Below are 24,928 nucleotides of genomic sequence, written 5' to 3' on the forward strand. Positions count from 1 at the left end.
GTATAAGCTCATCCCTGTTCAGGAGAGCACTTAAGCACATACGTATGTATTACATTTAAGTTTAAGGCTTCAATTCTCTGCTATATGTGGATTCAGCTCAGAGATAGTAACAAGTGTCAGCTGCAGGGAGCTGGGTGTGGGTCCCTGATCCTCAGCTGCCCGGTCCCAATAGAAGCTAGAGAACTATGTGGCCTACTCTAACTTCTACTGCTAACACAAGATCCATAACAGGCCCTATGCCAGTGGAGGATCAGGACCACGGCTTCCCCTTGACCAGGCTCCCTCCTGTTATGTCACATAACTGAACCAGCCCCTTCCCTTTCCTTATGCTGGAGGTGGTGTAGCTCTGAGAGGAGTGGTGGGTGAAGGAATCCTCCCTTCAGCAGCTGGCAAGATTAACTGGGGCCACAACTGCAGCCTCAAAACTGCAGAAATACCTGTGGTCCCTCTGAATCCTCTTCATAGGGTGTTTTAGGCAGTGGATCCACATGGCCCCCTGGTCATGCCACCTCTCTCCCTTATTGCCTTCAAAGCCCTTCTATAGAACTCCACTTCATGGTACGGCTTCTCCATGACTCAGACCCCCCATGAACTGCAACTGTGCAGTTTGACTCCTTTGACACCTTTGACTCCTTCCACAGCCTTTCAACAGACTGCTGGATTTGGCTCATAAATACTTGGTAAGCTAACCAAAGAAGGAATAGCTCTAGCTGTGGACTGTGCAATAAGTTAGTCTGGTGACAGATCCTCCAGAACCAGCATTACTATCATCAGAGGACTCAACTGTGCCTTTAAACTGCAGTGCTCTATTAGGCACGGCAAGGAGCACCACCACCCCAGGGGAATATCAGGGAAAGACTCTGCTTCATGGGCCATGCCTGGTATTGAATGGGAGCCAGCTGAAAGGGTATGGAGTAGTCATTTGCTGCTGATGTATTCATTTACTGTTCGGAAGCTGAGACCGGGCAGTGGCCCAGACTACATTTATTTTAAATAAAGTAACAGGCAAAAATGTGTGATTGCATTAATACAGGCTATAAATTAAACATGCTTCCCAAAATAACAGACCACAATCATTGGACACATAGCTGGTGAGACGAAAGCAACTGGGAGTCTAAGGGAGTTAGCCAGCTGAGTTCACCAGTGGAGGAAGGTTTTTTTTATTTTGTTTTGTTTCCCCCCCCCTTTCGTTAACTTGCAGGTAACTCCACAAGGAAGAACCCACAATGGGAGGAAAATAGTGTGTTCCCAACGCCACTGCTAGCTCCTTCTTTTCCTGCACCTGTGGGGTACCTAGTCAGACAAGCATCCTGACCCTGGAGCCTTCTACCAAGATCCTGTTTTTGACTTGCTTGGAATGCAGCCTTCATGTCTGAGCCAATGAAAGCCAGGCAAGGGAAATCACCTGGTGTGAGAGGTGTCTGTTGGTGGAGTCCTTCAAGAAGGAGGTAAGAGAGCTGAAGGAGGAGGTGGCTAATTTGTGTAATATCTGGGAGCATGAGGACTACATTGAGAGGATGCAAATGGAAACATCTGGGATGAAGGATGGTAGCCAACTACAGATGACTACAGCAACACCAAAGGAGGAAAGAGAACTGGCTGCTCTGTGTGGAGGAAATTGGCTGCCTGCCACCTAGGGTAGGACACAGTGCTCCATCCTTCATGCAGGTCTCATTTCCAACGTGGTCAAGAACCAGTATGCTGTACTGGCAACAGGACGTGATGCCAATAACAGAGGAGAAGGAGCCATCTGCCATGAAGCGTGGGAGGCTCACGGCCACAGCACCTAACAGGAGGCATGCTGGTGGCTGGGGACTCCCTTCTGAGGGGGATGGAGATATCCATCAATCTGACCTGTCATGATGCCCCAGGAAGTGTGCTGCCTGCCTAGAGCCCATATCTGACACATAAAGAAAGGTTGTTGAGGCTCACTATCCCTCTGATCACTACCTCATGCTGCTCATTCATGCAGGCACTAACAGTATGACCCTGAGCAGATCAGCAGTGACTACAATGCTCTGAGAGTGATGGCAAAGGAGTTGGGGTGCAGGTTGTGTTCTTGTCCATCCTTTGAGTCAGGGGAAAAGCCAAGGCAGAGACGCACACAACCTGGAGACAAATACGTGGCTGCACAAATGGTGTCAGTAGGAGAGATTAGGCTTCCTTGACCATGAGATGCTGTTCTGGAAAGGAGGGCTGCTGGGAGGAGATGGGGTCCATCAAAGAAAAGGAAGAGCATCTTTGCCCATCAACTGACTAACCTAGTGAGGAGGACTTTACACTAGGTTCAAAGGGGGCAGGTGACAAAAGCCTACAGATAGGCATAAAAATGCAACCTTGACAGCTAGATGTTGTGGGGAACATGGAAAATTACAGTAGGGTCATAGGAGCAAAAAGATAGAAATCAGTGGGGGAATCTGCTCAATATCTTAGTCTATACACAAATTCAAGGAGTATGGGTAATAAACAGGAGGAACTGGACAGTATTAGTGCATAAGCCAAATTATGACTTAATTAGCATCACAGTGACTTGGGAAATATCATGCTGGAATATTCATACAGAGGGGTATATCTTGTTCAGGATGTACAAGCACTATAAGGTGGGTAGAAAGCTGGCTAGATTGTCGGGCTCAACGGGTAGTGATCAATAGCTCCATGTCTAGTTGGCAGCCGGTATCAAGTGGAGTGCCCCAAGGGTCGGTCCTGGGGCCGGTTTTGTTCAATATCTTCATAAATGATCTGGAGGATGGTGTGGATTGCACTCTCAGCAAATTTGCGGATGATACTAAACTGGGAGGAGTGGTAGATACACCGGAGGGCAGGGATAGGATACAGAAGGACCTAGACAAATTGGAGGATTGGGCCAAAAGAAATCTGATGAGGTTCAATAAGGATAAGTGCAGGGTCCTGCACTTAGGATGGAAGAATCCAATGCACCGCTACAGACTAGGGACCGAATGGCTAGGCAGCAGTTCTGCGGAAAAGGACCTAGGGGTGACAGTGGACGAGAAGCTGGATATGAGTCAGCAGTGTGCCCTTGTTGCCAAGAAGGCCAATGGCATTTTGGGATGTATAAGTAGGGGCATAGCGAACAGATCGAGGGACGTGATCGTTCCCCTCTATTCGACATTGGTGAGGCCTCATCTGGAGCACTGTGTCCAGTTTTGGGCCCCACACTACAAGAAGGATGTGGATAAATTGGAGAGAGTCCAGCGAAGGACAACAAAAATGATTAGGGGTCTAGAACACATGACTTATGAGGAGAGGCTGAGGGAGCTGGGATTGTTTAGCCTGCAGAAGAGAAGAATGAGGGGGGATTTGATAGCTGCTTTCAACTACCTGAAAGGGGGTTCCAAAGAGGATGGCTCTAGACTGTTCTCAATGGTAGCAGATGACAGAACGAGGAGTAATGGTCTCAAGTTGCAGTGGGGGAGGTTTAGATTGGATATTAGGAAAAACTTTTTCACTAAGAGGGTGGTGAAACACTGGAATGCGTTACCTAGGGAGGTGGTAGAATCTCCTTCCTTAGAAGTTTTTAAGGTCAGGCTTGACAAAGCCCTGGCTGGGATGATTTAACTGGGAATTGGTCCTGCTTCGAGCAGGGGGTTGGACTAGATGACCTTCAGGGGTCCCTTCCAACCCTGATATTCTATGATTCTATGATTGTATGACAGGAAGGGGAAAAAAGGAGGAGGTGTTACATTATATATCAAGAATATATACATTTGTTCTGAGGTCCAAGGAAGGAGGTGAGGGGCAGACCACTTGAAAGTCTCTGTGTAAAGATAAAAGGGGGGAAAATAGAGATGATATCATGGTAGGGGTATACTGTAGACAATGAAATCAAGAACAGGAGGTGGATGAGGTGTTTTTAGAACAAATAACAGAAATATGCAAAACATAAGACTGGTAGTAGTGGGGGAATTTAAGATGTCTGCTGGAAAAGTAATATGGCAAAACACAAAATTTCCAATAAATTCTTGGACTGTATTGTGATCAACTTTTTGTTTCAGAAATTGGAAGACATAAGGACAACAGGACAGTCATTTTAGATTTTATTCTGACCAGCACATGAGAATGGGTTATGAATCTGAAGGTGGAAGGCAATTTGGGTGAAAGTGATCATATAATGATAGATTTCATGATTCTAAGGAAAGGAAGGATTGAGATCTGCAGGGACAATGGTTAAAAAAAACAGACTTTAAAAAACCCAGAGAACTGATAGGTATTGCTGCCTAAGAAGAAAATCTAAGGGAAGGAGTTTGGAAGAATTGGCAGTTTCTCAAGGAAGCAGTATTAAAGACACAACTTAAACTATCCCAATGTGAGGAAAAGGTAGGAAGAATAGTAACAGCCCAATATGGCTCCATCTGAAGCTCTTTAATTACCTTAAAATAAAAAAAAATAATCCTACAAAGAGTGGAAACATGGACCAATTGCTAAGGAAGAATGCAAAAGAATAGCACAACTATGCTGGTACAAATCAGAAAGGCTAAGGCACAAAATGAGTTAAACCTAGCAAGGGACATAAAAGCCAATAAGAAGAGATTCTTTACATATATTTGGAGCAAGAGAAAGATGTAGGAAAGTGTGGGTCCTCTACTTAGCAGGAAAGGAGAGTTAATAACTGACAACATCAAGAAGGCTGAGGTGTTTAATGCTTATTTTGCTTCAGTCTTCAATAAAAAGGTGACCAGATAATCCACACCAATTAATATTGACAAGAAGGAGGAAGGAATGCAAGACAAAATAGGAAAAGCAGAGGTTAAAATCTTTTTAGATAAGTTAGATGTAGTCAAATCAGCAGGGCCTAATGAAATTCATCCTAGTATACTTAAGGAACTAGCTGAAACAATCTTGGAACCATTAGCAATTATCTTTCTGAACTCATGGAAGACAGGTGAGGTCCCAGGGGGCTGGAGAAAGACTCAAAGAAGATCCAGGGAATTACTGACCAGTAAGCCTAACTTCAATACCTGGAAAGACACTGGAACAAATAATGAAATAATCAACTTGTAAGCACATAAAGAATAATAGGGTGAGAAGGAATAGCCAGCATGGGTTTGTCATGAACAAATCATGCCAAACCAACCCAATTTCCTTCAGTGACAAAGTTACTAACCTAGTGGATGGGGGAAAGCTATAGATGTGATATATCTAGATTTTAGTAAAGCTTTTGACACAGTCTCACTTGACAGTCTCATAAGCAAACTAAGGAAATATGGTCTAGATCAGGGGTTCCCAAACTTGGTTTGCAGCTTGTTCAGGGTAAGCCCTTGAGGGAGACGTTTTGCTTACCTGAGCATCCCAGTGGACGCGGTTCGCCACTCCCGGACAATGGGAGCTGTGGGAAGCGGTGGCTCAGCCACTGGTCTAGATGAACCCCTGGCCTAGAAGAAATTACTATAAGGTGGGTGTGCAGTTGGTTGAAAGACCGTACTCAGAGTAAGATATCAATTGTTTGCTGTCAAACTGGGAGGGCATATCTACTGGGGTCTTGCAGAGGTTAGTCCTAGGTATAGTACAACTCAATATTTTTATTAATGACTGGAATGATGGAGTGGAGAGTAGGCTTATGAAACTTGAAGATGACACCAAGCTGGGAGGGGGTGCAAGCACTTTGTAGGACAGGATAAGAATTCAAAATTACCTTGACAAATTGAAGAACTGGTCTGAAATCAACAAGATGACATTCAATAAAGACAAAGGTAAAGTACTTCACTGAGGAAGCAAAAATCACATGCACAACTACAAAATAGGGAATAATTGGCTAGGCAGTAGTACTGCATAAAAGGTTCTGGGTATTATAGTGGACCACAAATTGAATATGAGCCAACAATTTGATGCAGTTGCAAAAAAGGCTAATATCATTCTAGCATTTGTTAACAGGAGTGTTGCACGTAAGACAATTGTTCTGCTCTGTTCAGCACTGGTGAGGACTCAGCTAGAATACGGTGTCCATTTCTGGGTGCCACACTTTAGGAAAGATGTAGATAAATTGGAAAGCATCCAGAGGAAAGCAATAAAAATGATAAAAGGTTAGGGTTAGGATAAAAGGTTTAGAAAACCTGACCTATGAGGAAAGGTTAAAAAACTGGGCATATTTAGTCTTGAGAAAAGAAGATTGAGGGGAGACCCGATAAAACTCTTCAAATATATTAAGGGATCTTATAAAGAGGATGGTGATCAATTGTTCTTCATGTCTACTGAAGATAGGACAAGAAGCAATGGGCTTAATCTGCAGCAAGAGAGATTTAGATTAGATATTAGGAAAAACTTTCTGCACTATAAGGGTAGTTAAATTCAGGAATAGGCTTCCAAGGGAGGTTGGGGAAAACCCATCATTGGAGGTTTTTAAGACAAACACTGGTCACGGATGGTCTAGGTTTACATGGTTCTGCCTCAGCACAGGGGGCTGAACCTGATGACCTCTTAAGGTCCCTTGCAGCACTATATTTATATGATTCCATGAGTACAGTCGAGTTACACCAGGGATGTATTTGGCCCAGTGATTTTCTCATTTGGATCATCTATCTTCATCCTTTTTCTCCCAGCTCTTCAGAGCCAGGACTTGCTGTTCTGTTAACGCTTTACAGCTATTCCTGTGTGACTGTGCTCTGACTGAAGGCCATAAAATGCTCTCCATCAACGGTGCAGCATCTCTGTATTGCTTCTTTACCAAGCGGGGAAAATAGTCAAAGAATCAGTTTTCCTTTTTTGATGTAAATGTCTTAATTCTCAAGTGCAAAGATTGTATTGGGTCATTGGAAATCAGGGAGACCAGTGTATTAAATGGGTTCAAAACACTAAAAATATATAAATGAAATGACAATAATCAGTTGGCTACAAGCTACAGTTTGGCCTGCAAAAACATGTTAGAATTTCTCTGTGCACTTGCTTGTATTGTACGTTTTACAAGTCTGAGAAGTAACCAATGATATTACTGTTTCTTCATGGATCCACATTTAGATTACCTTTGTACTTCTTTAATATGGAATTTGTCTCTCAAATGTTAGGTGATTTTTTTTTATAGGCAGTATGCACTTTTCTCTATACCATATGCAGGATATATGCTCTAAAAACGTATGGTGAAATGCTGAGAATTTTGGTTGAGGGAAATAATAAAATCCTTTGGCTCTGTACAAAGGACTTTATTCGTCCTTTAGATACGTGATTATTATCTGGGCCTATATTTGCTTTTCCTTTAATTTAAACAAGAGCCACTTACTGTAAATCAACTTTTTGTTTACATTTATACTGGTGTGTATGTGTGGCCTCTTGTACTAAAATTTTAAGACAATTTCAGGTTCTGTATGTGCTACGCAAAGAGGGTAGGGTGGATTCAGAACACAGAGCGGATGAAGAAAAATTTTCTTCACTATCAGGGTGAAATTCACTCCATTCTCCTTCTCAGTGTTGCGGGGGGGGAGGGGGAATAAGATACATCCTCCAATATACTGGTAGGTTGTGGAATTGCTGCACAGCCCATCCTGCCTGGAACAGCAAGTGGTACCTCTCAAGCCCACTGAGCAAGGGTTCCTAGCTGTGACATCCAGGTAAGTAAGGATCCCTCTGAACCAACAATTTTAGAGTCATTGTGAAGCCCTCTTGCCCTGCACACTGGGAGTGTTGAGCTCATGCAATCACAGCTCTACCCATTCCCCTTATTTGTAAAGGATAATAATAAGGACTGTGCAGCGTGGAGGGACTTGCATGAGCCCTCCGCCAAGGGGGGATTTCACCCCCAGTGCATATCTTTGCAGAAGAAATTTAGAGATATAATAAATTAAAGGTCATTTTTTATTTGCACTCTGCGTGCATGTCACAATGCAGATAACGTCCCAACCTTGAAGGAGATGGCAGTTAAGCTTCTGTGGCTGGTCAGCTCCTCACCATGGCCATGTTCTTGTTTCCTCTCCATTCCCACTGCAGATTAACACATCCCACTGGCATGCAAGGACTCATTGAGCTAAACCTTTACACAGTGCTCCCTCCTTTGCACACCAACACACAACTCCCACTGACTCCTATGGAGTGATTTTAAATTACACTAAATAAGGATCTGGATTGGAAAACGTCTATTTTGTATTCCAGCATAGAATGTCAACAGTGTCTTATATATTGCAATGCTACACTGCGCATTGCTCTACATATTGTTATTGGGCCAGATTTTTAAAGGTATTTAGGTGCCTAAAGATGCAGCTACCTACTGTAATTTTCAAAATAACCGTGTCACCTACTTCTTACTGATTTAATCAGCACATCCCTCAGGCCACGCCACTTCCCGCAGCCCACATTGGCCTGGAGCAGCAAACCGCGGCCAGTGGGAGCCACGATCGGCCGAATCTGTGGACACAGCAGGTAAACAAACCGGTCCGGCGTGCCAGGGGCTTTCCCTGAACAAGCGGTGGACCGGCTTTGAGAATCACTGCGTTAGGTGCTTAAACTGGGCATCCAGAAACTGAGGCACTGCACATCACTAATTTCTTTTAAAAAACTTGACTTTCATGAACAGTGGTGTAAATCAGGAGTAACTCGTTTAGTGGGTTACAGTAATATAAAAACAATGTGAGATCAGAATTAAGCCTCCAAATTTATCATGTTCGACACAGTTTAAAAATGACTAATTTATTACTTCATTTGGAAGTGGGGCCTGTTGAAAAAAAGCATGAAATCTCTGAAAGGTTATTTGAATGCCAGCAAAATAAAGCTTTCAAACCTATACAGAAATATGCCAAGAGGCTCTGCAACAAGGAGTGAGCTAGAATAGCTAAGATATAATTTTATTTGTATCACATTCAACTGGTTCCTGCGAGTTCTATGGCTACTCACGGATATTAACTAAAGGACAAATTCTTCTGTCAGTTACACCAGGGCAATTTTATATGTGTATAAATGAGGACAAAATTTGGTTCTAAAATGAAGACCTGTCCCAGAAGGACAGAAAAAAATAACCACTTTATGACTATACATACATTTAGCTGTGACTTTGTACCCGCCCAATGGAGCATCGTGGCCTTCCACAGCATCAAATCCCGCTGATACTAGGATAATGTCCGGATCAAACTCTTTGGCAATAGGCATAATCACAGTCCTGCAGAATAAAAAGGCAGCCAGTTACAAACTACAGCTCACACCTTCATTAAGCATACTGCTTGGCATGATCCCCAAAATCCTCTATACAAAAACAAAAGTCTGGGCATCAAAAACATTAATGTCTTCCTTTAACTAAATTCATCATCATTATATTTAGTCAAAAAAATCCAACTTTTCCCATCTCTGCTTTCATTCTTTTTCTTTTCCAATTTTCTAGGGTTTTTTTAAAGTACAGGTACACGTGAAAACCTCTAATATTACACACACATCTGTGCCTGTTTTATCCCGCTGCCTATAAAAAGCTGTCTCTTCCAGGGGAGTGACTAATGGTTTACAGAGAATATTCAAAGCCTCAGTGGAAACCTGGACGGCTCCAGTGAGTGCGAACTTGGTGTAAATTTGAACTATAAATTTCTTTTGGGAAAATGTTTGCTTTCCAAACATATTTTTTCTTAACATTTTAAAATGTTTGTCGAGGTGGGGGGTGACTCTAGCAAAGGAAAAACATGAAATTCCCTTAATCAAATCCAGGCTACATTGTCAAGCCTTTCCAAGGTCAAGCATAGCAGGAATGTGACAACCACAAAATAGTGACAGCAACCCCTGCTGGTTTCAGTCAGATAATTCAATGCTTCACATTCCCAAATGTTCTCGTTTTTTTAACCCTTTCCTTCACGTAGGTTTTATCCTGGGTTAGGATTTTTATTGTTTAGCTTAGCTTTTATCAGCATTTAAAGATTTCTTTAAAGCAAATTTATTAAAGAAAAGGTAAAACTCAAACTGGATTCACAAATATTTTCTTTGACTTGACTTTTCAGGATTCCTGCTCATACGTTGACTTAAAAATTACAGGTTCAAACGCTGATACTTTATTATTGTTGACTGAGTTTAATTCTGAAGGTCTTCAATTATATTAAAAGTCAATTAAGATGCTAATCTAAATTCACTAACTCCAGACTTCAGACTGAAATTCTTCTTAAAATGGATATCTTTATATATTAACTATGATAGCACCTGCCTTATTTCAAAGCATATGTCCATTTCCTTACTGATACTGCACATAGGAGAAAGAAGAGCATGTTAAGGATCTAGGTTTCATGTTAAATAAGTTAGACTGTTAACAGTTCTTGTCCATTCTGTGTGATTTTTGTTTCTGCATTTTAATTTCCTTTGTTTTGTTCCAAATTCCTCAACAGTACTTTTAACACTAGTGACCATATCCTGCACTCTTTACTCCCCCAAAACTCTACTTGAGTTGCAGTCAGTCGGAGTTTTATCTAAATAATGAGGGTAGGATCAGGACACTGGAGAATCAAATGGCTGTCAAGTTAGCTCAGAAAAGAGGAGAGTTCAGCTTTACTGCAGGTCTGTTACGCTTATTCCATTGAGATTGCACTGAAGCACTACAATGCAATATGCAGACAATTCCTAAAGACAGAATAATTATTATGTAATTACCTTTAAAGAAAGCTATGTTGAAAGAACGTTAAGTTTGTAAAGCAAGTAGTCAAAAGTTAGGAAATGCCTGGGCAGCCTTAATCCAGACCCCCCCCCCCCCGTGCATATTTATTATGAGACAGTATCTAAGTCCATGATCACTGCCTCGTTCACTTCACACCTTCCAACTTCTGCAACAAACGAGGCAGGGGCCCTACAGACATCAGCCTTCTTCATTACACAGCCCCAAATTCTCTCTGAGAGCATTGTGCATCCTGTGCACTGAATGAGGCGGGGATGATGTGAAGTCCCAGCCCAGGTAATGCTTCTAACTCCCTTTTCCCTCATACTCCCAGCTCCTGCTCCTGACCTACAGCACTGCATCTCTCCTGCCATCCTACCACCACCCTGGTTCCTCACCCCTCTGCATTCCAGACAGGCTGCATATTCCTTATCCAAGCTGACAGCATGCCAGCAGGGGCAGCATTGAGAGCACAACAAAGAACAATTGCAGGGGAAGTCCTGCTCAGGCCCGCAGTCTCTGTGGGGAAGGTGCATGAGTAAAGCCCCATGTTCCTCGCAAATGCAAAATAACACAAAATGAAAAAGAACATAAAAAATGGCATAAAACAAAAATGCACCCTGCAGTGGCAGCTCCTGCAGCTCTTGTCCTTCAGGGCTGGATCCAGATCCCTGCTCTGGGTGTTGCAACCTGGGACATGGGATCACAGTGCTGCACAGGTTTGCCCGGGCCCCACTGATGAAGGGGCAGCTGGGTCAAACCTGAGCAATGCTGCGAACCCATGTCCAAGTAACAATGCCTGGCATGGGGAACTGGGCCTAGACCTGCAGGACAGGAGCCACTCTTGCAGAATGAGTGCGGGTGGGCTTTATCTGCAACCCCTTGGGGCCTCCCAACCCCGAGGTGCAAGACCTAATCCCTTCCCCCAGAGTTTTCCACCTCCTGCGGGCAGGACCCAACCCCTCACTAGGTTCCCCCTCACCCAGAGAACAGGGAAAATATATAAGGAGGAATAAGTGAGGGGTCCTCAGGACTAATGGGGGACCTGGGGGGCTGGGACTCAGTAGGGGAGGTGGAATATTTAAGGGGGCTAGGGAAGGGGTTTCTGGGCCTAATGGGATTGGGGGGCTGAAGGTCAATAGGAGAGGGGTTTGACAGGTGTCAGCAGTAGTATTCTGATCACTGACATTGCTGTAGCTTGGAGAAGGCTGCAGGCCCAGCTGAGGGCAATTACGCATTTTCTGATGGGGGATTGTGAGCCCCTGGGTGACAATCACTAGGTTAACAAGGTAATTGGGGAGAATATAAGGAGAGGAAACAGGAAGCCAGGGGAGCTCAAGAGGTGTTCAGAAGGAAGCTCCAGAGAGTCAGCCTGAGCTGGGCAGTGAGGGCTGCAGGGGAACCTACCATGCTGTAAGCCTGTATTGCACAAGTACTGTTCTGTAAGAGGGACATAAATGCACACCTTGGTGAAAGATAAACAACCCAGTGTGTATGTTTGTGATGGTGAAACCATCTGAACTGGCCAGGCTGCGAGATTCACCAGGTACTGATGAAGGCGCCCTGTTACAAGGGGGGATATATAAGAGGGCATGAGGGTGCCTGGATTAATGGGTAAAATAAAAGAACAAGAAATTCCTAAAACAAAACAATTATAAAAAATAAAAAGAAGATCATGGGTTCTACAGTTGAGCAGCCTGGTCATCAAATAGTGTCTGTGAATGGATGGAGAATGCTCGCTACAGATTGAATCTTTGGAAAATGTAGCTCTCATATTCTAACAGGTTTCTAGTGAGCATATGCAAACTGAGGCTATTATTATAACTTGACCACATTTGGTCACAGTTCCCCTGGGCAGCCAATAGGCTTATCCCTGATATCAGGGCATCCCACCCCATCTGCTGACCACTGTTCCCTCTAAGCTGTGCGCATGTGCGCAGATCCTAAACCCCACGCACACGGCGAAACACCGCACGCACAAAAATTTGCACAGAAGAAATTTTTTGCGCACACAGCCTGTCAAAAATTAGAGGGAACACTGCCGCTGACCAAATTTCAAGTCCCTGCTCCAAAGCCTGGAGACACTAAAGTGTCTCAGTGAAATGGCTGTAAGAATTTTTTAGCTCAGGCAAAACGTGTTTTCCTCTAATCTTGTTCACAGAAACAGCTCAAGCATTTTAGCTGAAACGTCCCAGAAAAATTCAGACTGAAGCAAAAATGCAGCATGGGAAATTTCAGCTGAAATGGTTAAATTATGGGAAAGTTATAAGTAATGAAAACAGCATCTTACAATTGGACACGTCAGGCAACCATACTTAACAGGCGTCGCTATTTAGCGCTACCTATAATGGTAGTAAAACAGTCTGTCCAGAGAGGATACATGGAAACCTCCAGACAAAAGAAAGAGATGACTTTTACAATGATAGTAACTGGAAAGGTGGGGGTGACATTTAGTACGGTTCTGTCAGTGATAGCTGAGACTATAAGGTTGAGTAAATGCCTTAAAACACTTTTCTGAAAATTAGCAAAAAGAATGAGAAATTCTGCTTTTGAGAATGCAGATGTAAAGCATCAACTTGGATGAATGTATTTCACACCAGAGCAGTACCGCCACTCCCTCCACAAAACAATGAAGTTACTTTACAAACTGGCAGACTTTTGCTAGTACGATTCAGCATATTGCACACAGAGTTGGCCTATGAAGACCAGAAAACCTGTGTCATTGCTTCCCCTCCCTTTCATCCCTCCAAATCTGGAGGTAACTGGAATATCAGGCTTAATCTAATTCATCTTTCATGTTTTAATAATAAAAATACATGTATAGTTCTTTTCTTTTCAAAATACTAAGGAAAGTATCATTTGATTGCTAGGATAGAAAGTTAGTCCCTATTTTCTTCTAAAAATCATTAGTTGTTTATGGTTCTCACTACAGCAGCCCAAGGCTGGTCTTTGGCCTCCAAGAAAACCATGGCTGCAGGTTCACTGATTTTGGGGAGGACTCACATGGTAATGGATTCCAGTGCTCCATAAACTGCTACTGATAGCACTAATGTCGCTCTCTCCCTCAAACCTAGCAACATGAATCTAAGCTGGTTACTCTGTTGAACAACCAATATGTCTGTAAACATGACGGGACAGTTCATCATGAAGGTATAATGCGCCTCGTCTAATGGACTACATGTAGAACTGAAAGCCAGGGATGACTCCTCTCTATGTCCAGCTCTGACAATGACTCCTTCTATGGCCTAGGCAAGTGATGGAACATCTCTGCTTACATTCCTCCATCTATAAAACCAAGACAGTGATACTTTCATACCCCATGGGGTTGCTGTCATGAATAATTTGTTTGACTCAAATATATAGATAATGCATTTCACCAGAATGCACACCAAACCCTGGGGTCACAGTGGCTCTCACAGACCCCCAACCTCCTTGACTTGTCTGGACAACTGTCCTTTGCAAAAGCTTTTAGAAGTTGACCACCATGCAGAGCCCTGTTCAAGCTGCACTTCATCAGGGCTGCACTTCATCAGGAGCCTGGGGACCCCTTGAAGATCCATCCCTTTCCCCCGCCCATACTTGAGGCTCTGTTCTTCCCTGAACCCAAGTTTTGTTTAGCTCCGGGCAGAAGGAACAGTCAGAGAGCAGGTTACAGCTCCCTGATCCTGTGCTGGCCTGGCCAAGCATCAGAGAGAGCAGCCCTGGGACCCTGCGTTAGTGAAGGATCTGCATCACACAGAGAGCTCCATCATGATCTACCCTCCCTCAGGCACACCCATGACACCAGTGTGGGGTGGGGTAGTTGGCCCATAAGCCGCTTCACTGAGTTTGCACCAGAGTGAGTTCACCCACGCATGGCAATTCTCCTCTGTCCTGCTTCAGCCAAAATAAGTCTGGATCTGATAATAACAGAGGGAAAAAAACAATAAAATTACATTTGGGTGTATTCTAAAGAATCATCTTGTTAGCCATCCCTAATTCCTCAGGACATACCTATGCTCAATAGCATATCACATCTGACGGGTTCTGGTTATGATGAATGTCAAAACACTTCTTACAATCCCAACAAAAATACTCTAAAAGTCTCTGTAGATAGAGGCTGTATCCAAGATTAAGACTAAGGATAGTTATTATTTTATCTGGAGGGGAATTAAGAATTAGATCCAGGCAATAGTGCACTAGGGGCCAAATTCTTCTATCAGATGCAGTAGTGCAACCCTATGGAAGCCAGCTGGGCTGCATGAGTATAACAGAAAGCAAAATCTATTACTAAGATATTTCTGAGACTTTAGATGGAAATACTATTGTCTGACTAGATCTGAGTTTTATATTTTAACTATTAGTCATACCCTCCTTCCCTCGCTAAAGAAAAAAATCCAAAAGAGAGACTGATTTTCTGTTATCCTGTGTCATACAGAGCCATAATTATTGGATATAAAGTATTCAGATGAAAAGGATTTTAGGGACTTCCCTGCTCTTTTCTTCCTTTTGCTGTGCCACTAATTGCATGTCACATTTTAAAATCATGAGCAGTCGGGTCATGGTTTATCTCACACCAGAGTTTACTTCACTCCATTAAGCCTTACAGCTATAGTGGATGGTTTCAGAGTAACAGCCGTGTTAGTCTGTATTCGCAAAAAGAAAAGGAGGACTTGTGGCACCTTAGAGACTAACCGATTTATTTGAGCGTAAGCTTTCGTGAGCTACAGCTCACTTCATCGGATGTGACTATAGTGGAGTGACTCAAGACAATGCAGCCCCTCCTTTAGTTTGATGGCACTGACAGTAGAGCATGTGCCTGGGAATTTGAAGAGATTAATTTTAGTTCCACAAAAGAGATTTCCCCATAGAATTAATGCATTCAATTTGGGTATGCTGCTGTCTGCAAAGAAGCCATGGGACGGCTTCCAGTTGGGTGTAGTCCTAGAGAAAACATCAAGCATGTGTTCTTTCCCCTCCCCAACAGTATGAACGTCAGATGCAAGACATTATAGAGACTTTACCATTTACTTGATCTCATTCCTTTTATTCTTCTATTCTATTTTTGTGGTTTTACTGCACATGGGAAGCATGCTCCCAAACATTTGTTCTCCCAGAAGACATGCAGAGAAGTACCCAAGCCAGAAATTCATCGGGATGTGCCACCAAATAAAGCCAAATATATCCAGAGAAAGGGCTAAGTTGACATAAATGACCACTCTACTTTGATAGAGTTTATAATTTAAGAGGAAGCACAGACAACCTACACAGAACATTGAGGGTGGTAATTAGTATAACTGAAGGGCAAATCCACATTTTTCTGAACCTACAGGGCATAGTGGTTTAGTAACATCAATTATTCACACTGACTACAAAAAAGTAGCACTTTCCACCCACAGTTCTCAAAGCACTTTATAAATGTTAACTAAGAAACACAATGATCCACATCCTCAGCTGGTGGAAATCAGCATAGCTATGATCTGGCCCAACATCCCTTTAAAGTAGGCATTATTATACCCATTTCACAAATGAATAAACTGAGGCAGAGGACAGGTAACTAACTTGCTTAAAGTAACACAGTGATCATTAGGAAAAACCTGGACAGATAACAGAAATAAAGAATGCATGTCCACTGTTTTAGTTACTAGACAACACTAAGTATTATTTCAGAGTAGCAGCTGTGTTAGTCTGTATTCGCAAAAAGAAAAGGAGGACTTGTGGCACCTTAGAGACAAACAAATTTATTTGAGCATAAGCTTTCGTGAGCTACAGCTCACTTCATCGGATGCATTCAGTGGAAAATACAGTGGGGAGATTTATGTACACAGAGAACATGAAACAATGGGTGTTACCATACACACTGTAATGAGAGTGATCAGGTAAGGTGAGCTTTTTCCAGCAGGAGAGCGGGGGGAAAAAACCTTTTGCAGTGATAATCAAGGTGGGCCATTTCCAGCAGTTGACAAGAATGTTTGAGGAACAGTGGGGGGAGGAATAAACATGGGGAAATAGTTTTATTTTGTGTAATGACACATCCACTTCCAGTCTTTATTCAAGCCTAAGTTAATTGTATTCAGTTTGCAAATTAATTCCAATTCAGCAGTCTCTCATTGGAGTCTGTTTTTGAAATTTTTTTGTTGAAGAATTGCCACTTTTAGGTCTGTAATCGATTGACCAAAGAGGTTGAAGTGTACTCTGACTGGTTTTTGAACGTTATAATTCTTGACGTCTGATTTGTGTCCATTTATTCTTTTACGTAGAGACTGTCCAGTTTGGCCAATGTACATGGCAGAGGGGCGCATGATGGCATATATGACATTGGTAGATGTGCAGGTGAACGAGCCTCTGATAGTGTGGCTGATGTGATTAGGCCCTATGATGGTGTCCCCTGGATAGATATGTGGACACAGTTGGCAACGGGCTTTGTTGCAAGGATCGGTTCCTGGGTTAGTGGTTCTGTTGTGTGGTGTTTGGTTGCTGGTGAGTATTTGCTTCAGGTTGGGGGGCTGTCTGTAAGCAAGGACTGGCCTGTCTCCCAAGATCTATGAGAGTGATGGGTCGTCCTTCAGGATAGGTTGTAGATCCTGGATGATGCGTTAGAAAGGATTTAGTTGGGGGCTGAAGGTGATGGCTAGTGGCGTTCTGTTATTTTCTTTCTTGGGCCTGTCCTGTAGTAGGTAACTTCTGGCCTAATCACATCAGCCACACAGTCAGAAGCTTGTTCACCTGCACATCTACCAATGTGATATATGCCATCATGTGCCAGCAAAGCCCCTCTGCCACGTACATTGGCCAAACTGGACAGTCTCTACGTAAAAGAATAAATGGACACAAATCAGACGTCAAGAATTATTACATTCAAAAACCAATTGGAGAACACTTCAACCTCTTTGGTCACTCGATTACAGACCTAAAAGTGGCAATTCTTCAACAAAAAAACTTCAAAAACAGACTCCATCAAGAGACTGCTGAATTGGAATTAATTTGCAAACTGGATACAATTAACTTAGGCTTGAATAAAGACTGGGAGTGGATGGGTCATTACACAAAGTAAAACTATTTCCCCATGTTTATTCTCCCCCCCCCCCTCCCCCTCCCCCCCCCCCCCACTGTTCCTCAGACATTCTTGTCAACTGGTGGAAATGGCCCACCTTGATTATCACTACAAAATGTTCCCCCCTCCCCCACTCTCCTGCTGGTAATAGCTCACCTCACCTGATCACTCTCATTACAGTGTGTATGGTAACACCCATTGTTTCATGTTCTCTGTGCATATAAGTCTCCCCACTGTATTTTCCACTGAATGCATCCAATGAAGTGAGCTGTAGCTCACGAAAGCTTATGCTCAAATAAATGTGTTTGTCTCTAAGGTGCCACAAGTCCTCCTTTTCTTTTTAAGTATTATTTATTCATTCAGTTTCCCCACTCCCCCCTTTTGCTGAATATACATAACACGTTAGTTCTAATCTACCTTGTTTTTGATCCAAGAGGGGCCCTCCCTTAATTTGAAGTAATGTACTGCTATCTGCTAAGACTCTTGATTTCCCATCTTGAAGAAAAACTATCAGAATCGCCTCAACCGGACTGAAAGTTACATATGTTCAAGTATTTTGCTGAACCCAGGCCCAGTGAATAGATCAGTGAAGCCCAGGAGGTTGATCCCCAGCATTTCAAAGCATATGCAATACTTGTTGGGAACAGTGCCCTATGGTATCTATTACTTTTACGCATTGTTTTCATGTATGTTTTAATATAATATCATGTAAGTTACCTACTTACATAAAAGAAAACTATGTTGCATTCCTTCCCCCCTCCTCCCAGAACTTCAGGTTAATTTTTTCTGTATTATGTAGTACAGTTATCTCTCCCAATCAATCTAGCTAACCTTGGATATGGCACTAAATCAGAATAAATGGGGTTTTAAAACAGGAATGAATCTCTAGCATACTTAAGGGACCTTCCCTTCTTAGACCCCAATCCTACCGACAATTAACCAAGTGCTTAACTTTATTACTGTGAGTAGCCCCACCAATTTCCATTGAATCAAAAAGTTTAAAGGCACCCTCAGCTTTGCATCTTTTATTTTTCTTTTTATTTATTTATTTATTTTTGGCTTTTGCAGCTTACATTTTTGAGCCTGAGATTATTATTCATGGGTTTCTTTTTAAATGAATAATGATTTAGGCATCCTGCCTGAAATTTTCCTAAGTTCTGTTACAACTGGAATTGCAACATCAACACCAACCAAAAAACATAAGAAATATTTACTACAATGTGTGCTGATCCTTCCATTTTTAAAATTATTCTTTACAAAGGTGGTTTTCATGTAATTACAAGGGCCCTTCTACATTTGATCTATGGCATGCCTAAATCTGATCCACTGAATTAGTTCAAAAATAACCAAAGATGGGAAAAATAAATTAGCAAACAGGAGGAAGTTTAGAAAAATATTACTTTGAAATTTTCAGAAACTACAAAGAAGGAGCTTATGGTATTGTCACATGAAAATATCCAACTTCTAGAAGCTATGACATACAGACATCCACAATGAGAATAAATATCTATATTCAGATTTCAGTTTATTCACAGCTTAGCAGTGTTTAGATATAGGGTTTTAAGTTTGGCCCAATATGGAGACAAATTTCAGAGAAGTTTAGATCCATAACCATGGCCAGGCTCCAGTGTTCAAATATGTGGCTTTAGTCCAAACCCATCCAGAATTTGCTGCTGAACATAGATGCCCATCTGCGTACAGATACAAAGTGATATGTGGACGATATTTGAAAAGAGGCCAAGAGAACACATACAATAGTATGCCCCCTTAAAGAGCAGTTTTATTCTGAAAGGTCAGTATGTAAAATAGCACCTGCTTACTCAACAAACCTGCTCCTACATGTATTCATTGTCATATGTGTTTACGTATTTTAGTGATAGAAATAAGTGTTTTTGGTCTTCTCCTCTGCAGAACCAACACAGCTAAAAACTGATCAAGTTGGATATCATTCCATCTTATAGATCATAAACAAAAGTATTTAAGTTTCTTTCAGCTGTGGACCATGGTACTGACAAGTGTGACTGCAGGATTAATTTGACCTTGAAGATCTTTATTATTGGTGAAGATGCACAAGAAGCAAGAAATCCAGCTTAACTTCTAGATTCTGCAAGGCTGGGGGTTAAAAAAACAACAACATCGTGTTACCTGTAAACTGAACACAATGACTAAGGAGAAGCAGAAAGATGATAAACATGAAACCTTATAACCGCACTAACATACATTATGCACACACACAAATACCCCACAAAATTTTGCTCTCAGGAATACCTTAGCCCAGAATTTAGCACATGTAGTGTAACATGTGCTTATTGGAAACTCGTTTACTGCCCATCTGTTATTACTTTATTTTATATATATATATAGACACACACACACATATATATATATATAATCCCTAGAAGTTTTTCTGACATAAAATATAAAAGTAATAATAGGGATTAAAAAAGAGTTTTCTATTTTAAAATTTGGATGGCGTGCAATGTGGAGCTTAACACTCATATTTCACTTCTATAAAATCTGGGTACAGTACAGCATATCCTTTTTGTTAGGCTTAAATAGCTATCAGTTTTGTCTTTCCGTTAAATCATTTCTTTCAACAGAATTTTATCACACAAATCAATGGACTTGGCCTAAATCTTTGCCACAATAAGCCAACAATACTACTAAAATCCCCACAGTAAACCTAAATATTACATACTAAATGTGGTTGTTCCTGACAAGGAAAAAAAATCAAAATTTATAATAATAAAAATAAGTAAATGGAGAGGTCAGACTTTATGGTAAGTAAATGTAGTGTGGTTTATGTAATGCACAAAACAAATGATAGCTTGTCTATGGAATTGTTTGTTTCTATGGAAAAATTTGTATTTTCAATAAAGACTACCTTTTAATGTGGTCTTTCCAAAGCATTTGACATCAAGAATTCCCTAACTACATAATAATCTGAGAATGGTAAAATAGAAAGGATAATTTAGTAGCTAACTTACATGCCAGAAGAATATTGAACAGGTGGATAGGGAGAAGAAGGCCAAGGGTACTGCTTGGAATAAACTAAAAAACATTCTGCCTTCATGACCCAATGGACCCTTTATTTGTTTCAGAGACCATACAAAGCAACAGGCCAAGCCACAATTTAGAGCCTAAAATTCCCCAAAGTTCAAAAGGTATTAGGGTATGTCTACACTGCAATCATGGGTGGTAACTGCAGCTCATGTATACATATCTGAGTTAGCTTTAATCTAGCTAGCTTGAGTAGCGGTAGTAATGAAGCCATGGCAGCACGGGCTAGTTGCCCTAGTAATTACCATGGATTCTCAGCAGGCTTAATCCCAGATCAAGTTTATGAATATTTGTGAAAATATCACTTTTCACATCCACTAGTCAGGAACAGTGTTATGCATGGAACTTAGTTATCTTTTTACATTTTTTCCCCATATTTCACATATTCATTTTCCTAGATGTAATGAAAGCTGTGTGAAGTGAAGTTGGAAATGTCCTCAGAGTTTATCTAGTCTGGCTCCTAGTATACTTAGCATAGCTTCTAAAATGTAGTTCCTCTGCTTTTTTCTTTCTTGCCTTTAAAAGCTCTTGTGGTAATGATTTCACAACTTTTCTGGGCAGCCTATTCCATTGCTCACTTTTCCCTTGAACTGAAGGAATTCAGAAGTTGCTTTTATGTGCTTAAGCTGATTTTGTCAACTCTTAAGAGTTATTACCTCAAAGGGAAGAGGTATGTATATGTTATTTCCTCCTACTTTGTCCTAATGTATAAAATGAAGCAATTGAGAAGAGTGACATGGAGATTTCCTTACACCCAGGCCAAATTCACTATGAGGGAGTCTCTCTGATCTACAGTAAGATGATGCTGTTGTCCGGCTATACCAACAGAAGGACAGGAGACACTTGATATGAATTTAACCAGGCTGCAACTTTATTATTAGATGTCTGGGACTACCCGGTGGATAAAAGTGTACAGTGCAGGCAACTCCATGTTCATGTTCATTCAAATAACTACCCAGGACTTCCATCAGCCCTCCTTCATTCTCCATCCAGGTCCCCCAGCCAACCCATAGCTTGGACCTTACCATCCCCCCTGGTAGGAGGGTTAAGGTGGGCTATAAGAAAGTGGGGTTGACTCCTTGCCATACCAATCATAGGAGCCCTGAACACCACCCTCTATTCTGTTCCTTTAACCAGCACCTATTTTTTTATTCCTTTACCAGGCCATTTATCTGGTCACTGGATGCCTTCTCAGTGGAGTACTTGCACTGGACACCAGCCACAAGGAGGTGCCAGCAATTAACTTGGCTGCTCCCCTCCACCCCAAACCCAGTCGGGTTCCCAGACATCTCCCAATGGCCTCTTTTATAGCATCTAAACATGCCAGCCCTCAAGTCTGAGAGGTGAACCGCCATCCTCACAGAATAACTCAGTTGCCCCTTGCATGATGTCAGGATTGTCAAGGACACCAGCAGCTGGATTGCCAACGGCCATGTACTGCAACACCTGCCCCGCTCTGATGGGCCATATCGGTGACTAGCATTCCAGATCCTGAAATTGGAAGAATTCATTAAAATTTCCTTCATAACTCAGCCATGTGCCCGGAGCCAAGGATCTCCATAGCACTGGCAACATCGTACGCCGAGGCTCCGTAGTGCCAGCGGCATCTGCTCGGGTTCGTTGCTAGCTCCTGGTGCAAGCTCCTGATATCTGTGGAAGTGAAAATGAGACAAGGCATCTGCTATGCCATTATCCACCCCAGGAATGTGCTTGGAAGACAAACAGATGTTGAGGCTTAAACATTGTAGCACAAATGCCCTCACTAACGTCATAACTCTGTGTGACCGGGACGTTTGGTGACTGATAACATGTAGTACCACGGCTATGTTGTCACACCAGAAGCACAACCTTTTATTCGCTAACTCTGGTCCCCAGATAACAACTGCAACTAAAATGGAGACAAATTTCAGGAAAGTCATGTCATGCACTACCCCGTTTTGCATCCAGATGGCTGGCCATTTCTGGGAACACAACCTGCTTTGGTAAAACACCCCAAAACCCATATCCCTGAAGCATCTGAATGGATTTTCAAACCCGCCTCTAATAACCATTCCTCCCTCCATAATGACACCCCATTAAATTGACTCAGAAACTGTTCCCACACCTTCAAGTCTTCCTACATCTCTCTAATAACTCATATATAATGATGTGGCCTGGCTATTTTCACTGTTGACACTGCAAGTCTGGTCACAGAATGCCCCACAAATATGCCCCATCTGCTTTATTAGGGTAATCCCATAGGAGAACCATTAAAACCTCTGGCCTATCTGGCATTGGTGCCCATGTCCATTGCACCGCCCCCAGCTTGGCCCCCCTTCCCCTGCTTGTGTTCTGTGGGCCATAACCTGCTCCAACCAAGCCAAACCTGAGGATGCCACTTGACACCCCCCCCCCCATCCTGTTTCCCCCTTGCAACCGTCCCCTACCCCTCTGGCAAGAATGGGCTGAAGGAGTTGAGAAAAGTGACATGGAGATTTCCTTACACTTAGGCTATGTGGGAGTCTCTCTGATCTACAGCAAGATGATGTTGATGCTACAGACAGTGTCAGTGTCTAACATGTCCCTTTTAGGAGACACAGGATGGTTGGCACTTCTCTATCTCAGCAGGGCTATGAACCTTTCACTGAAACCATGACACAATATTGCCAAAGAAAAAACCATTACATCACTATATTCTTTTCCAAACATGCATTTAAAAAGAAGCAGGATTTCACACCCACAGTGCTACAGCTAGAAGTGAGCTGTAGCTCACAAAAGCTTATGCTCAAATAAATTGGTTAGTCTCTAAGGTGCCACAAGTCCTCCTTTTCTTCTTACAGCTAGAACAAACATTAATGAAGTACACAAACCAAACACCAATTCTGCTAATGTGGGCTGTGCAGAATTCTGCATAATTAGACATTTAGTAAAGTCCCAAGTCAGGTCCTTACAGTGATGTGCTGTAATCAGTACAACTTTTTGGCCTCTTGTTTGTTACACTACATAAACCCCCTTTCCCTTGTTCATGGGACAAGGCGGAATGCTCATAGTAATGCTACAACCTCTAGATCCTACACAGTGTTAGAAACTACTGCTGATTCTGTAAAAGTTCCAGATACTGTTCAGCTAGAAATCTGACCTGTTTTGGCTCTGGATAACACTGTCTTCCTGCTTTTCTCATTTTCTCTTTTTCCCTCTCTCTTTTTGCTCAGCACAATAAAAGAAATTATAACAGATCCCAAAGTAGTGGGGAAATTCAGTGCCAGTGATCACAAACCAACTGAAGCAGGTATATTAAGAAGGGGTGGTATCACAGACAGCCAAAGGAAAGCGCTACACTTCAAAAAGGAGGAGACTGCGAACCACAATGAGCAATATCAGGTTGCTGGCATATTAAAACATAAGTACACCATCCTGCAAGGTGTTCATGGTCCTTGTATCTCACACAATGTGCTCACCATCTAAAAGGATGGGGTCAAAAAAGGTAATTGGAGGGATGGGAGACATTGGCAGATTTGCGGCCTGTTTTTGTATAGTTGAAATGAATAGGAATTTTGCCATTGATTTCAATGAAACCAAGAAATCAATCTTTATCACTGAAATATAAAAGAAAGAGATCTCATAAAGAAGGAAATCCAGAATAGAAAAGAAACACTGTCACCAAAATGAAGTTTCATAAAAGCCCAATGTCACTGAAATGATTTGCTTAAAATTGTTATCTAAAGCAGAAAACAAGATAGAGGTCAAGAGATAAACTGGGAGATTATGAGACACTGAAAGAAAATCAATGAAAACCTGTTGACTAAAGCAATGAATGGAAACTAAATGTTTTTCTCAAAGGTATCAAGCAGAGAAGAAAGATTGAAGACAAAGTAGGACCTCTGAAGAATGAGGATGGAGAGCAATAACAGAGGAATCAGGAATGGCAGAACGCCTAAATAAATATTCCCCAGTTTTTAACAGGAAGGAACGGGGAATAGACATATACACTGGGGAGGTCAATACAAGAAACAAAAAGGGAAAATACAGAGCTAAGTGGCAATAAAATGATGTTAAATAAGTATTTAATTAAACTGCTGTTGACTTCAATGAGATCAGTATTTCACCAAATGGGTTTTATTAAGGCTCTGCCAAAAAGGGGCAAGAGATGCATTGTTAATGCATGCGGCCCTGTGGCATTACACCTGTGAAAGCTAGAGCAGACATAATTCTTCCAGAAGTACTGTGAGATGGAAGCTTTGAGCAGCACCACCAGCAGATTCTGGACAGAAAGCCAGGACATCTGGCACTGGGAGGTTTAC

The 24,928-nt window shown here is 42.1% G+C and overlaps 1 protein-coding gene across 1 annotated transcript in view; it reads right to left on the bottom strand.

The window, feature by feature from the left end:
• Positions 1-24,928, bottom strand: part of HDAC9 (histone deacetylase 9) — a 547,732-nt gene that overhangs the window by 49,939 nt on the left and 472,865 nt on the right. The window contains exon 22 of the mRNA XM_077811396.1: positions 8,976-9,094. Within this exon, the coding sequence (XP_077667522.1) occupies positions 8,976-9,094 (119 nt within the window). The remainder of the gene's footprint in view (positions 1-8,975; positions 9,095-24,928) is intronic.

This window comes from Eretmochelys imbricata, chromosome 2, assembly GCF_965152235.1.
Source record: "Eretmochelys imbricata isolate rEreImb1 chromosome 2, rEreImb1.hap1, whole genome shotgun sequence".
Taxonomy (NCBI): domain Eukaryota; kingdom Metazoa; phylum Chordata; order Testudines; family Cheloniidae; genus Eretmochelys; species Eretmochelys imbricata.